Source organism: Lissotriton vulgaris, chromosome 4_1 (assembly GCF_964263255.1).
Source record: "Lissotriton vulgaris chromosome 4_1, aLisVul1.2, whole genome shotgun sequence".
NCBI classification, from domain to species: domain Eukaryota; kingdom Metazoa; phylum Chordata; class Amphibia; order Caudata; family Salamandridae; genus Lissotriton; species Lissotriton vulgaris.
Window position 1 is genome coordinate 2,044,581,648 of NC_141691.1, and position 16,455 is coordinate 2,044,598,102.

Sequence of the window (16,455 nt, forward strand, 5' to 3'; positions counted from 1 at the left end):
TTTTGAGTAGAAGCATCTAGTGGATTGATTTTGTTATTTGTACAGTAAATTACAAATCGTTTCCACTTTGCGGCGTAACATGCTCTGGTGGTAGGACGTCTAGCCTCTTTAATGATGTTCATGCAGTCTGGCGGGAGATCGAGGTAGCCAAACTCTAAGACTTCAGGTGCCGGATCGCAAGGTTTTGTCAATTGGGATCTGGATGTCTTATCTCTTCAAGGTTCTGAGTGAGAATCTTGGGTGAGGGGCGTAGTTTTTGGTGAGGAACTACCGATAGTTCCAAGAGGGTTGTGAACCATGGTTGTCGGGCCCATGTTGGAGTAACCAGGATCATTGTGAGGGAATACTGTTTGAGCTTCCGAACCACTAACGGAATTATCAGGAGAGGTGGAAAAGCATAAGCAAATTTACCTGACCAGTTCATATATAGCGCATTGCCTTTGGACAATGGGTGTTGGTACCTGGACACAAAGCTTTAGCATTCTGCGTTCTGGTGTGTGGCAAACAGAAGCTATTTCTGGGTGGCCCCACATGTGAAAGAATGGAAGAAGAACTTGAAGATGAAGTTCCTATTCATGGATCTGTTGTGTTTGATGACTGAGCAGATCTGCAATCTGATTGTGTACCCCTGGGAGGTGTTCTGCAAAGAGATATATGTTTTGCGGAATGGCCCATCTCTATATGCTTTGAGCTAGGTGGAAAAGCTGTAGAGTGCCCCCCCTCCCTCCCCCCGCGTTTCGGTATGTTGTACATTGCTCTCATGTTGTCTGTACAGACCAGGACAGCTTTGCCTTCTAGATGGATCTGAAAGGATTGTAATGCCAGAAAAATTGCCAGTAATTCCAGGTAATTTATGTGAAGTTGTTTTTGCTGAGGGGTCCATATGCCCTGAATGGTATGGTTTTGAAACTGAGCTCCCCAGCCGGTGAGCGATGCAAATGCTGTTAGCACTATCTGTGGAACCGGGTCGAAGAACAGCTGCCCTTTGGAAAGATTTTGTGTGTTCCACCACTGCAGAGAGCGATGGGTGCAGCTGTCCACCAACACCAGATCGGTTTGCTAACCTTGAGCCTGGTTTCACTGACGTGCTAAACACTCCGGTAAGGAACGCATTTGGAGTCTTGCATAAGAGATGATGAGAACACAAGAGGCCATCATCCCGATTAACTGCATGAACACTCGAGCTGGTAACGAGTGTTGAGGCTGAAATTGTGGTATTAGAGCTTGCATGTTGCATATCCTGACTGGGTTTGGGTATGCTAGAGCTTTTGAAGTGTTTATTGTAGCTCCTAGATATTCTTGTGTGCTGGATGGTTGGAGGTGGGACTTGGTAAGGGTAACCGTGAATCCCAATTGGTGAAGCAACTGGATTTTTTGTGTGTGTGTTGCACACAGCTGTTATGTGACTTGGCTTTTATGAGCCAGTCGTCCAGATAAGGGAACAAATGAATATGTTGTCTTCGTAAGTGAGCTGCTACTACTGCAAGGCACTTTGTGAATACTCTGGGTGCTGTGGTCATCCTGAACAGGAGGACCTTGAACTGATTGTGTTGACCGTCTACCACGCACCTGAGAAATTTCTTGTGAGTGGGGTAAATGGGAATATGAAAGTAGGCATCCTTTAAATCCAGAGTGGAGGGAAAGTTGCCTTGTTGAAGCGGTGATAGCACCTGTTTAGAGTGACCATGTGGAAGTGGTCCCACTGAATGTAAAGGTTTAACGATATGAGGTCCAATATTGGCCTGAGAGTGCCGTCCTTTTTTGGAATTTGAAAATATAGGGAAGATACCTCTATGCCTTGATGAGGCGAGGGGACTACTTTTATTGCATTTTTTTTAAATAGAGAGAGAACCTCTTGTTTTAGAACAGTAAGATGTTCCGAGGACATTGGACGTTGTCTGGGAGGAATGTTTGGGGGAGTGGAGGTGAGTTCTAGGCAATAACCAAACTAGAAAATTTGTCTTACCCACCTGTCTGTTGTGATGGAAATACGCCCCCGACAGGAGTGGAATGATCGGGGGGAAGTGAAGTCACTGCTAGGTGGTAGGGGAGCCGAGGGTGTAGTTACCGCGGACTCTTCCCTTATTGTTGTTACCCCTGTATCCTCCTCAAAAATATCCTCTGCAGGAGGTAGTTTGATTGGGACATTTATATGATGAAGAGGGATGTTCTGAGCCAGTGGTTTTGGAGCCAGCACTGTAAAAGGAGCAACGAAAAGAGCCTCTAGGGGAAGCCAATTGAAAGGCCCGATGTACTTGGCAGTCTTAGTATCTTTTTTCATCTTTTCTAAAGATGTGTCGACTGTGGGCCCAAAACGATGCTTTTGGTCGAAAGGCTGATTAAGAATAGTGGATTGCACCTCTTGCTTGAATCCGGAGATCTGGAGCCAAGCGTGCCGGCGAAGTAAAACACTGATATTAATAGCACAAGATGCTGTATCAGCTTCGAGGGCACATTTTATAGATGTGTTGGTTATTAGTTTACCCTCCTGTATAAAATCATTGTTTTTATATTGGTCAGGAAGATGTTGCATAAGCTTTTCAAGCTCATCATAGTGAGCTCTGTCATATCTGGCTAGCAAAGCTTGGGCGTTGGCAATCCTTCAATGATTTGTAGTCTTTGACGCAATTCGTTTTCCAGATGAGTCTATGAGTTTTGATTCCTATCAGGAATGGGGTGTCGCCTGGCTCTCTGAATTAGCCCTCTTGCGTGCAGTAGGCACCACAAGAGAATCCAAAGGGACCTGGCCTCTGATGTACACTGGGTCATTGGGAGCGGACTTATATTTTTTGTCCACCCTGGAATCGAGGATCCTGGCTCTTACAGGGTCTTTAAACACTTCTGGTGCATGTTTTAGCATGCCTTTTAGCATTGGCAGGGTGTGTGTAGACTTTTGTGAGGGTGCAAATGTTTCCAATAAAAAGTGTAATTGTACCCTGTGTTATTGAGCAGCCCTATTAATTAGTAGCACAAAGCCAACATTATCACCTGGTTGCAGAAGTCCAGGTCATTGTGTGGATCGAGATCTGTATTGTAATCATCCCAAGGATCTATATTGTGTGGGATGGTATGCGCGTCATCATCCTTATCTGGATCTCCGTTCCCATCCAGGTTTAGGGCTAGAATGTTCTTTTGCCCTTGTTTCTGAATCTTTCTGCGGGGTCTTTGACTCTTTAGCTTTTGGTATGCGAGTTTGTGGCACCGGCACTAAGAACATTTTCGGCTCCAAATGTTTGTCCTTTATTTGTTTCAATGCAGAGGGCTTCGGCGTTGAGGCTGTTTTCAGTGCCGATGAAGAAGGGTGTTTCCAGCTATTATGCCACAAGACCCGATGCCTCGAGACTCCTCCTGAGCTCCCCTGAACCAACAGCCATTGTAGCTGTCCCCACGCCCGGCTATCCGTTCAAACAACGTGTCCGGCTGTCTACTCAGATCCCGCTTTTGTCAAGAGACTTCACTCAAGTTCCTTGGAATAGAAACTACAGCCAAATTGCTGTCAAAACGCTGAAGCATCACGCTTACTACGTGCCCAGCTGGGCACCCAGATCCATTTAGTGTAATTCAAGACCATTATTGACCCACCCAATTCCCAAGTGCTCTGAAAGTAATCTCGGGCGACTCATCCCAGACGGGACTACACCACGAGCCCTCTCCAGAAGGCGTCTTAAATCAATATCCGGCAAATTGAATTTCCAGTCCTGAAGATGATCCCAGTGTACTAGGAGCTAGGGATCGAAACGTCAACTTTTTAAACAGATCCGCAATTTATTCATTGTGCAATGTATGTTGTTGTTACTGCTGGTTAGAGCTAATTTAACCCTGTATTGTATGATAAGCCTCCATTAGCTCCATTGTTTTTTGACTGTTACTTTCCTTTCTTTCATCCCTTTCTTTTCACGCCACGTACAGGATTGTGCCCATGCTTTATCTTTCTGTGTTTTTATTGTAATTTGTTTTACCTTGATTGTCAAAATAAATGTTCCTCTGCCCGGCTGGGCATTGGAAGACTACCCATAGTTCTTATTCTAAGTCTATGTTGGAATACTTTCATTATCTAATTTTATGCTAAGGACCTTTGTTCTTTAAAATAAGATGAAGAAGGGTGTGGCACGTCTTCAGTTTTGGATTTCGGTGCCTAGGGTGACTCGTCGGCGCTGGGACACGGTTGGCTAGAGACCAAGCAATGAGGCTTTTCTATCGGTTTCATAGCCGGGCCCGAGGGCAGGGCATCTGAAAAGTGTTGCCGGTGTCCACCTGAGCCGGAGGGCGAAGGTGTTACCGGAGCCTTTTTTTGGAGTTGGTTAGGGGAGGGATCTCGGTACTCACGGACCGCTGAGCTGGTGTGACTGCCTCGTCTTCGATGTAGGAGTTGTAGGCCTCGGACACGGATATTTCTCCTTCATCTGCTTGTTGTTCTGGTTGGACATTGGGATGTGCTCCGAAGATGTCCCGAACTGAGCTGCTTTCGCGGGACATTTCGTGACTTCGAGCCCGACAGTCACAGATGGTATCTTCGACCTGAAAGATGCACAGGCCTCGCAGTTCTTGTCCTCGTGCTCAGGGGAGGGGAAGAGGCAGAGGTTACAAACCTGGTGCAAGTCCGTATGGGGGAACTTAGCACCACAACTGGGGCATTTTTTAAAAAGAGTTCTTTCCATTGACTGCTGGTGTGATCGGCGCAGATAGGCCCAACCGCCTGCGTTGAAGATCTAGGTCGATGATTTTGTATTGGTGGAAGATGCGCGTCGAAAGGGAAACGCGATCGAGACAATACCGTTGAGTGGTGAAGAATTGCGCGTCGAAGGGGGTTCTAGAACGACACCGAACCGGAGCACAGCAAATCACATCCAAACGCGATGGCAGAAAAATACAATCTGGGGATGAAGTAGATGCCCATGCACACTGTCATCCTGAGGAGGATTCTTCTATCTTGTGATTACAAAGGCTTCTTCTAAGACAAAAACAAAGAGCAAACATCTGAGCCCAACACCAGATGGCGATCTACGCAAAAATATATGATCTACAACTTATATTCCTCGAATACTAGGTTTCTGTATTTTTGGTATCTTTACTGTGGTAAACGCAGATATTGATTGAAACGCATGCCTCCTCTTCTCTACGTGGTAGGCTCCGTCCAAAGTCTCCTTTTTCATCCTTTTTAACACTGTCTCCTTATTACAGCCCTTCTAAGTCTCCCGGAGAAGATACTTGGAAACCTTTTTGATACTAAAGCAACACAGACTCCCATAGATTTTGGTTGCACTGTGGCATAGGCCCATTCACGTGTCTTGTTCCCCTTCAACTGAAAAGGACTCAGCAGCGGGAAAGATCTTTATGTAAATATAAAATAAATTGTCCCTAAACGTAAAACCCAATATTGGTTACTTTTGATTTCTCATAACATTTCCAGTGATCTGTCTAAGAGGGAATCCGAGAAGAGCTGAGAAAGCCCAGATTTTCGGGGAAGACATTTTGAGCCACATTAAGTTCTCACATAGTTAACCCTGTCCATCAACCTATTGTCCATGTTACTGGGTAAGAGGAGAGAAAACAGAGACTTGGGGTATATACTTGCATTCCTATATGAGATGCCTCACATTACATATTTTGACAGCAGGGAAACTTGAGATAATCCAACAATGGCAACACCCAGTTGGGTTGCATACGTTATGAAACACAGCTGTCAAAGGAAACAAAAATATCTTCAGAGAGTGACATCAGCCGCCCTCTCTGTTCTTTAAAGTTTTGCTAAACACCTTTTTACAAATGTCATAGACCTGTGGGATATGATCAAAGTGCAATCAGTATTAAGCTTTTAACGTGATGGTCCTTTGAAAACATTTTGTAGGCTACACAGGTTGGACAACAGTTTCAATAGAGATTTTTGTTTTGTTGCATGTTTTAGACATGAGTGGGATTTTATATCAAGTACCAACATCCAAAAACGGGACAAAAGACCACAGAGTCCAGCACCTGGAGCAGATCCCAATGTGAACAGAGATTAATGTTTCTATACAGCAGTAACATTTTCTTTCATTTACAAGATCTTGAATGCAAAACTAGTTTTGGAATAAGTATCTAGAAAGAAAAATGAATGTGTCAGTCTGTAACGCAACTGGTGCTCGTGTAAAGCGCTCTGATAAGTTTTGGTCTAGTGCGCGCTATATAACTCTCACCCCTCCCCCCCCCCCCCGAAAAAATATCTTGCTATGAAGGATTCTCTGTGCACGATGACTTGAAAGCTTTAAGGCATGTAAACGAATGAGAGATCCAGTGTCCACCGCTGGTGAAACAGGAACTTTTTTTGCTATTTCTTTCAACACACGTTTCCTCAGTGATTACAGCATCTGATGAACGGGGTTAGGGATTCTATGCATTGTGTATTGAAAGGAAAGTAGAAAAGTAAATCTTTACTTACATTTATACTAATAGGAATATCTCATAGTTACCTGTGCTTTCTGATTTGTCAAATAGCTGATGATATGACTTGTGATGGAGGCCACACTTCGGATTACTTTTTCTGTAGCAACCATGCCACATCGCAGGGCAGTTTGAATGGCAAATGCCTTTAATGCAGGAATTTCTAAGTAATAAAAAAAGAGAAAATACAATAAGTATTAATACAGTATGAATTTACTATTGTAACCATACATTCAGTATCCACCATTTCATGCTCTTAAGATTGCCTATTGAATGGACCACTTACCAAGATACTCCTAAGGTACCCACATCACTACATAGTATCCAGACAAGAGCCAGGTGTTATTCCAGGCCACCCAAAAATATATATAACAAATGGGTAACATTTTTAAGAGTTAGTTGAAGAGTCTACAACACAGGCGGTATAGTCATTGCACATTGTCCTAGTCAAAGGTTTTTCGAAAAGAACCCACTACAAATTTTAATATCTTTACAGTGTCGCTGAAATATTCTATCAGTCTGCGTGGAATGATGTGGAGCAATGGTAAGTTGAATACTGGAACACAGCTGAAGAAATGTGGAATAACAAAATCAGAAGAACTGAGCAGAGCTCAGGGAGACTCCCTCTCACACGACATGCAGTGAAAATCTGAGGGAAGATGCCTCTGCTGGGAATGTTTCAAGGGTATTGCCATCTGGATGGCTGTAGTTTAGGTCTTTTTAAATGAAGTGAGTACAATATTAAATTCAATGTATTTTGCCATTAAGCTATGTTAATTACTTCTACTGCTTTAGAATATAATGTGGGGCTCCCACATAGTCAATGGGGATGCTTCCTGCATCTGAATTTATGAAAGATACTCAAATACTGGAGGATGTGGAAATATGTATCACACGGGTCTCCAAGGTCACAGGAAGACAGAACGTGGGACGAGGTGAGCATGTTGAATTTTTCCTTCCACAGGAAGGCTTTGAGCTAGCAAAGATCAAAAGTGGGATGGAGGCTTCTGTTCTTTTTCGGAACCAGAAACTAATGGAAATCACAACCATGCCCTACTGTAGACACCGGTGCCGCCTATATGGCTCCTTTGGCCAAGAGAGTCTACACTTCCGGTCAAATAGTCCTACGTTAGTGGTTCTTCAAACGGTGTCAGGGGCATCCAGGGATAACCACACTGAATGATCTGTAACACCCATGTGTCCAAAATGATGACCTACCACCCTAAAGGGATTTGCCAGACCCTGCCACAATCAGTGTGTCTGTGTGTCACAAGTCAAAGAATTGTGGGGGATGCGGTAGCCAGAAGATTGGCCCCATGCTGCTCTTGTTGTCCATATGATCGATGGGAACCATGGAAACTAAAAGGGCTGTTTTGGCTGATGGGCAAAAGCACCTGCTGGTAATGCTGAAACCCCCTGCCAATGCCATGGAGGGGGCAAAATTGGGAAGACTGCTGACATGGAGCTGCAGACAACCCAAGTGAAGTTCCTCAGTGCAGAATCCACCTTGTCCCCAAAATGCTGTGAAACCATCAAAAGCCATTTTGATGAGGCTTGATTGGACGTAACCAGAAAAACAGTGTACTGTATCCTGGTGTGTTTATGGATGGTGATGCTGGTTCACTAGCCCTACCCAATGAGTCAGTGGTGTCAAAGCTGCAACAAACGGTGCATTTAGTGTCACAGTCATCTTGCATGGCATGAGAGAGAACAGCTCCCGCAGGTACAAGTGGTAACATCTGGGCCATCAATTTCCCTAAGGCATAGGAGTAACGACCCAGGAGATATGTAGCGCTCACAGAATGTATGACCAGACTGGTGAATGAGAAACCCTACGCTCAAATGGATTGATTCTTTATGATTCCCTATCGAGAGCAGTAGAAGGGAATGTATTTGGGTTGACTATACTGATCGAAGCCTGCACCACCGGACCCTCAGGGGAAAGGATGCTGGGTAAGAAAGTGATGGTCCCCAGGTGCCCGATGGTGACTGGTGGCATTCTGGTAGCTGACCAGGACCCGAGCAGGGCTTGGCCCAATTCTCCAAAAGAGTATCACTCAAAGCCTTGTTAAAATGAAAAAATGAAGGAGACGTTCCAAAGACGTTTAGCAAGGCTTTAGGGGCTTAGTCAGCAAATTCGTCTTGACTTCTTGCGAGGGATCTCAAGGTCAAGTATAGATGCATCTCTGCATAGCTCCATGGCGAAGGACGCACTGTTTTCAGTAGCAGGAACTGAAGGGGAGAACAAGGCAGTTTTTCAGAGAAGTATCCAGACCACTGTTAAAGTTTGTTAGGCCAGTTTTTCTGGTATGGCTGAGCAATGCCGTCTGTCCCCTGCATCACAGGCGCCATTGTCAGAGTCAGTAGCGAATATATCATTAATAAACTGCTTCCTGCAGGGAAACAATGTCTGTGTCAGATGGATTGTCAGAGGACTAACTGGAGTTGAGCAGGGTCGCTGAGAGCCAGACAGCACTATGGGTTGGCTGCCGCTCTCCGGCACCGCTGTAGTCAGCATGCGTGTTGGTGGATCGCACTCCAGCATAGGGCATGGTACCGTAAACTGGTTCAGTACTGGAGTTGGTAAAATCCTAGGCAGAATTAGATCGCCCAAATGGCATCAAGGAAGGTCCCACTGGTGGGGGTTCAATTGGGAGGCCTTTCGGCTACATACAGAGTTAGCTGCGGAAATAAGAACATTATTGCCTTGTGGAACTCCTTAAAATGTAACAGTTGCCCCAGGCCCTGGAAATTTGGGCTGGCAAGGGACAGGGTTAGGAACTGGATTCATGTAACAGATGCGAGAGGGGGTCCTGGAGGCACAACGAAATCACCACACCCTCTTGGGGTGGAGGGGGACATGTCCTGCTTGGACTTTTTTTTCTGTTTGTTGGACCGTGACCTAGATGAGGACTTGTTGTGGGAGAGACCATCTTCCCTGTGACTTCAACCAAAGCAAGTTTTTTTTAACCCATTGCTTAAACAAACATTAACCCTGCCCTACAGTTCAAGTCTATTTTCTGCCAACTTGTGAGCAGCTGCAGCCACTTCTAAGAAGAAGAGAATTCTTTATTGTTCAACTAATTAAAATCGTTACAATATGCTTGATTTTCATGTATAGAGTTAAAGAAAATTGAAAGAAGGAAAAAGAGGGTAAAAATAGAGTTTTACGTTTGTAGCCGACGTGCGTATATTGGCTGGGATATCTCGGGGTGCTAAAATTAATAGAATCATAAAAGCAGTAGTCCTGGTTAAAACTAAAGTGCTAGTGCATAAGGATAACAACTGCATCTATAGGCCCAATTTTATCGTCCTTTAAATGGGCCTTTGACCCAGTGGATTAATGTCCATTTGCAGTGCTAGTGTAAAACATGTATTTGAACTGTCCCAGCATTAATTGGGAGTAAAAACGATTAGAACAGTGCTGGCTGGTATTTTCCTTGATTTGTTACGGGATACGTGGGTTGACTTTTCTGACGTGCACGTTTGATCTTCTGGTCTTGGTCGACTGTGTTTCCTTGTATGACAGGAAGTTGAGCTTCATAAAGTCTGGCGCAGAGCTCTATATTTATTGAGGGCGCTGGACTGTTTCTGTGCTGTGCAAGCCATTTAATCGTTGTAGCCCTGGCTTGGTGGCCAACCAGTTGCTGCTACAGCTACTTTGATGAGCAATATGAGAATCAGTGATGAACAGTCTCAAATGCACTGCACAATCTATCTCTCATTAGAGGATCAGTCAATCAAATGATACCAAGTTTTTGTAAATTCCCCCTCCCACTGATCACTCATGAGACTACAATGTTCTTACTCACATTCTTAAAATTACTGGTTTTAAATTAGGGAGTGCAGAAACTGCCCAAAACGCACCGCTAACGGAGATCCCTTTGAGAATAAATTTTTAAAAAACCTATTACCAGAAGACTAGGATTCATCTGTAACACATTTCAATCTTTTATAAGTACACTTTCGTAACTCGGGCCAATTTGCACACATTTTACCATACAGATCTATACGCTAACATTTATACAAGTGTCTCACCTGTTATCAGATCAAATCATCATCCTTGTGCATATTACTTGGTTTTGGAAGATATTTTACAACATTAATGAGTGCATTCCCATTTTCTGCTAGACAGCATTATACCATAGGTGAGAGTCACAAAATCGATGTTTTCAAAACCACTACAAATTGGAGCAGCATTTAGCTTCACATTTTGAAACACTTATAGCTCTTTTAGTTTTGAATGCCAAACAAAGGCCAACGAACAGCGTCAAGTTAGCAAAAACATTCTAACAAATTCACCCTTCATGCACTCATACTTCAAGCGGACATTGCCCAAATTCAAGAATAACTTCATTCCCTCTCAGGGAAAGTAACTCAGGAGAGTCAACAGAGTCACTGCCCTGTCCCATTTAGCTTCTGCATCATGCACGCAAACTTGAAACATGGCAGCTGCACCATCCCATCTCTACCAGTGGCACAGTCTTTATGGTCGCTTTGCGAAGATTAGGAGGAAAGGCAGAAGCTACAGGTGGTATTCAACTCCTTCTGCCATGGTACTGGCCAGAGTCCTCTCCTGTAATGCCCTCTTCTCTCTTTCCGTATTCTCACTGATATGCAGAACTCCCAGCTTTTCCTGCTCAAACTCCCTGGCCTAGTGCTTCTTCTGGACATGCATGTGTAAGTGCTAGAAACTGGTTTGAATGAATGAATGAATGAATGAAACCTAACTTATAACGCGCAACTTTGCCCAACGGGCATCAAGTTTGCTATTGCATCTCTTTCACAACAGAAGGGAGGCATGGCTACTGGAAATAGGTTAATATGTTGAACATTGTATTTATCTGTAGCATAGGAAATTTCTTGTGTACAGTAAAGAACTTCACTGACACCCAACGTATAGGGGTTGTCTTAGGTGATATCCTTGAGTAAGACTTGACAGCTCAAATTCGCTACCCTCACAGAGTCAAGGACTAAAAGAGGTAACTGGGAACTCAGCTTGAATGCAACAATATTGTGGCTTTATGACACCAAGGGTAAGCAACTAAAATGTTTCTACCATGGAACCTTAACACCTTGGGTGCTAATGGCTTTTCCCCTCCTGTGCAGCAGAATCATGATCCCCATTGTTCATGACAAGGTCAACTCGTCATAAGCACAGCGCAGGTAACACCCATGACGAGTTGACCTTGCCATGAGCATGGAACCTTAAGAAAAGGCTGCTCTGTTTTTATCCTAACAGCTGATGAATACAAAATAGTTATTTATCATCTATGGTGCTACCTGTACTGGTTTGGCACCTTCAAATCCACCCATAGATGGAAAAATTCTTTCTTGTGCCACTGCTAATCAAAAAGTTGACGGGTACGTTTGGTAAAACATAGTCAATTAGAGGTGAGAGAACCCTTCCCGCTCTCATGGGGACATTCTCTGTAAGTGAGATTTACAAAACTGAACCTTGGAGGTCAGTTTACAGCTTTGGCAAGCAACATTGAATTCAATCTGATCTCGAACATCGTCGAAGTTCAGGCAAATTACCTATTCAAACTCCACTAGACTCTGACTTACACAGGTTCAGGACTTTAGTAACAACCTGGATTTATCCTAACAAGCCCTGTGTTGCCAATAGGTGTAATGTAATCTGGTAACAATCCTGCTGCTGAACTATATCCTGTACAAAAAACCCAATACAAATAAATGATACAGTTAAAAAAGAAGTAACATTTCAGAATATTGAGCAATGTAAACTCTGCACCTGTCTCCTCTTCCTTTGTAAACACCTTGGCAGGCTCTTCGTATTTCAGTTTCCCACGAAGCTTGAGATACTCAGTGGAGCTGACTGTAAACACTTCAAGTCTTCTCTGTGGAGTGCCACCCATTTCTTCTGCATCTGAATTACTGGAGCCTTCCTCCTCTTCACTGCTTTCTTCATCCTCGTCTTCGTGGTTTGAAGATTTTTTTTTCATTTCCTTAAGGAAATTAAGGAATTAAACATTGGCTAATAAACATATCTACAGTGTTTTCTTTTACATAATGAGTATGCTAACCAAGGGCCTGATGTACATAGACAGTTTCCATAAAAAGCAGTTGAAAATTGTACTCCACCTTTTTGCAAATGTAATCAGATTTTGCAAACCAACTTATATACTCATAGGCTGCTTCACAAAATGAGGAACCGTAGCGACTCACAGACCACCATGCCTAATGAACCTTCAAATAAAATAAACTTTTTTTAACACAGCCTGTTTTTCTTATAGGAAAAGGGCTACTATGAAAAAAAGGTCTTCAACATGACTATGAGTTGACATTCATAAAGTGGAAGGGGTCACCAGGAGAACTCTTCCCTTTGTAAATGGATCAGCACCCCAATTCAGGAGTTTATAATTTTTTTAATGTTTTGGAAATGGATTACGGTTGCAAAACTTTGATACCCCTCACATTGATTTGCAATTTTGAAGAGATGCCTACAACATGCCCCTTCCAAACTGGGAATTGGTATCCATTTGCAATCCCCTTTTTGGAATCGGTAAGAGTTTACTGACTCATAACATGGGATTTATACATATAAAAGCCTATGTTGTGATGGCAAATGTATCTATTTTGCAAATTTCTGCAACTGTGAAATAGGTTATTACATTGAGCCCCATGATAGAGTCATAAGAAACTTCAGAGAAGCACAGATTTCCTGGATGCTGACGCTCCACTGATGGCACACCTTTTGAATCAGCTGTCAAAGTATTTGAACCACAGGCGCACTTACTTATACTTCAAGCATTGACTGCAAACTTAAAAGCTAATATCTAGATAAACCAGAACCAAAGAAGGCATCAGTGGAATGAGATCCTCTAGCTCACTTCTCCAAACACTTCTATATTTAGAACTAATTATTTGAATAATCATTTTTATTGGAAAGTATTTATGCAAATGTACGTGCAATATAATACTTAAAATAACAATGCTGTCCAATGAACATCTGGACAGCAGTGCGACCCGGAGCCCTGCACAAGCCACAGGTGATGTAAAGTTGGGCCCCTCATTTGATATGTTGGATAAATGAAAGATGCCCATACTTAATTGCATGTAAATACGTTTTACAATTTCAATGCTTTTCAGTGTAAAAAGTGTGTACCAAACTATGCATGCTACAGGTGTTCCGTTGACTCTTCTTTATGGAGAATACATCTCCTGAGCTGTTCTTTCTCCTCCATCCACCAACATCACCGGTTCCAAATTATTGGGAATAAGTATCATCCCCAACGCTCTTGGTCCCTCTGTCGTAAGACTGATGGCCCTCTTTCTGCAACTTGCACTCCGCTCTTCTGTCCTTCAAGCATTGGTTTCCTGAACCCCAAAATCCATGTGCATTAGCCCATAAAACTGTGGATTAACATCAGCTGCCTCTATCTTTCCCTTAGCCTATTAACGAAAAGACTCTTCAATATTTCACTGTTGACTATCCAATACAGTGAGCCTTAAATCAGCATGTTCATTTTGACACCTCCAAGAATCATTTCACATAAAGGTTTCTTCTCAACAGTTCCATTCACACGAAAAACATCCTATCCAAAACTGATACCTTGTAATTTTCTGAATGATGGGTATTATCCTGTGGATCTTCCACCACACACTTCACATTATCATCATTCCTTCTCCGGCAAACCCTGAGGAAATGTCCCTAGATCCCATTTTCATAACATTTAGTAAAAGAATAAGTCATCACATGCATATAAATTAGTTATTCCAAAAGGTTTTTATAGGTTGAATGACATCCTAGAGAACTAATTAAAAATGATGACTCCGGCCTTAAAATGTTTTTATAATAATATTCGTCCTTCACACCAAGTATGACTGTAGGAAGCTGGCTCTGTATACAAAATGAGTTATAGTGTGCACAGAGTCCAGCGGATCCCTTATGGTAAAAGCTCTCTTTTGTGGTAGTGAGGGCGAGCAGTCGGGCTTATCCTTATCAGAGGGCAGTGCTCGGCATTTGTTGTGTACACACACACGAAATGATGACAGTGACTGAATCACAGACACACGGTTTGTAAAAGAATACTTTTAGTATGTTTACTTAATGGAACCAAAGATATTTATTTGCATGTAAATACGTTTTGCAATATCAATGCTTTTCAATGTAAAAGGTGGACACTGCATTTTCAACAATGCAATGTTATCCTATGGAAATAAACACAATCAGCAATATGGAGGTAAGTAAAAAATTAAAAATATTGAGCTTCTGGATGAAGAATCAGTACCAGGCAACGTTCAGGTAAGTGACAAAACTGCACCACCTGTGGCACTGGGGCGGCCGGCTAGAGAGGTCAAATTTGGTATCTGGTGCCAATGTTACCCAATGGAGAAAGGGGGCAATCAAAGTGGTACTACTTACAGGTCTCTGGTGGATTAAGGTAAGCGTGGAGGGGACGGGGGGGCCACAATGCAGCACAAAACTTACAACCCCAGCAGAACAGGGGCGGCCGGGTGCAGAATGTCAACACAGCGTTGGATGCCCAATGCAAACCAATGGGGAATCTTGAACTTAGAAAAGGGCTGCAGGCTCAGGCCAGGAGGTTTATCGAAGGAAACCTACAGCTGCACAGGTAGCTTGGGATATGCTGCAGAGTGGGGACACCGTCAGTTGATCTCCCCAAGCCCAGGGGCTCTCGGGTGTTCTTTGGCGTCAGAAAACGGCTTACCGGTGCAGGTCGCAGTTGGAGGGTCGTTGTGTAGAGGCTGCAGGCGTCGACGTGGACTCCGTCAGGGGTCAGCCCACGGTGGACACTTGTTTAGGTTAGCTGGGGAACCTTTGCTGGATCAGTGGGCCACTTGGACTCGGCCGTGGGCGTGGGGTGCAGAGGTGGTCGATTTCACAGCTCCAGAGGCAGAGCTTTTGGACTTTGGAGGTTTTCCTTTGGATAGCTCTGCTGTCCACAGGAGATCGGGAGTCATTTAGAAGACAGGATGCCCTCCCAGGGTTCTGGAGGTCGATGGACTGAGGACAAGTCGTTCTTCTTTAGAAGGGTCTTTGCAAACAAGCCAGTAGAGCTAGGGCCAAGTCAGTTGATGCCATCAGTCTTTGCTTCTGCACGGCTCTTCTTTGTCCTCTTCTTCTTAGGTCATCAGTAATTCGAGGATTAAGGTTCAGGGGTGCCCCTAAATACTCAATTTAGGGGTGTTACAGTGATAAGAAGCTAGAAGCCAATGGGCAACTTACTTTTAGGGTGCCTACACCCTTTGTATGACCCCTAACCCTATTGACTAGAATACACCAAAACAATATGGAGGACTCTGAAAGGAGAAGGCCACTTCAGGTCAGGGCACTTTAGGTGTGACCATGGCTGAGAGGAGACACACCTCTCTTACTTACTAATTTTCCTGCCGAGCTTGCCACCAAAAATAGGGCTGGGCGGGAGGTGTGGGGGGGGGGGGGGGGGGGGGGGGCAGTCTCCACTAACTGGAGATGCCCTGGCAGCATAACAAAGGATACAAAGCCTTTGAGGCTCACTGCTTTTCTATGCTCTTCCTCCTTGGGGGTAGGTGTGAAGCACCTCCACCAAGAGCAGGCTTTGTTTCTGACCCACGAGAGCAAACGTCTCTCACTTAAGGGGTCAAAACATGCCTACAGGTGGCAGGCCAGTGAGAACCAGTCAGGCACACACTAATGGGTTTGTAGGTTTTCAGGGGGCCCGTTTAAGGTGCCCTCTGGGTGCATTTCTTAATAAATTCAATACTGGCATCAGTGTGGGTTTATTAAACTGAGATGATTAATACCAATCCTCTTGGGATTCAGTGAAGCCTTCATGGAGGTGTAGAACTTGTACTGACAAGCTTCCAGCCCATGTACTCAGTATGGCTTCACGGTGCAGGTATAATGCCTAAAAAGGGATTTAGACACTATATGGGCATATCTGCTCATGCAGCTACTCCCTCACGGGAGATATAGTTCACCCTGCCTTAGGGCTATCAGGCCGGCTGTAGGGGTGACTTAGCCATGCCCCTTGGAGTACTGGTAGGCCTGGCACACAAGGGTGTGTG

The 16,455-nt window shown here is 44.0% G+C and overlaps 1 protein-coding gene across 1 annotated transcript in view; it reads right to left on the minus strand.

Moving 5' to 3' along the window:
• The window catches only part of NUGGC (nuclear GTPase, germinal center associated), a 1,233,257-nt gene that overhangs the window by 616,833 nt on the left and 599,969 nt on the right, over window positions 1–16,455 (minus strand). Inside the window, exons 15-16 of the mRNA XM_086966431.1 lie at window positions 12,176–12,389; window positions 6,450–6,583 (exon numbers count right to left, since the gene is read on the minus strand). Of these exons, the coding sequence (XP_086822557.1) occupies window positions 6,450–6,583; window positions 12,176–12,389 (348 nt within the window). The remainder of the gene's footprint in view (window positions 1–6,449; window positions 6,584–12,175; window positions 12,390–16,455) is intronic.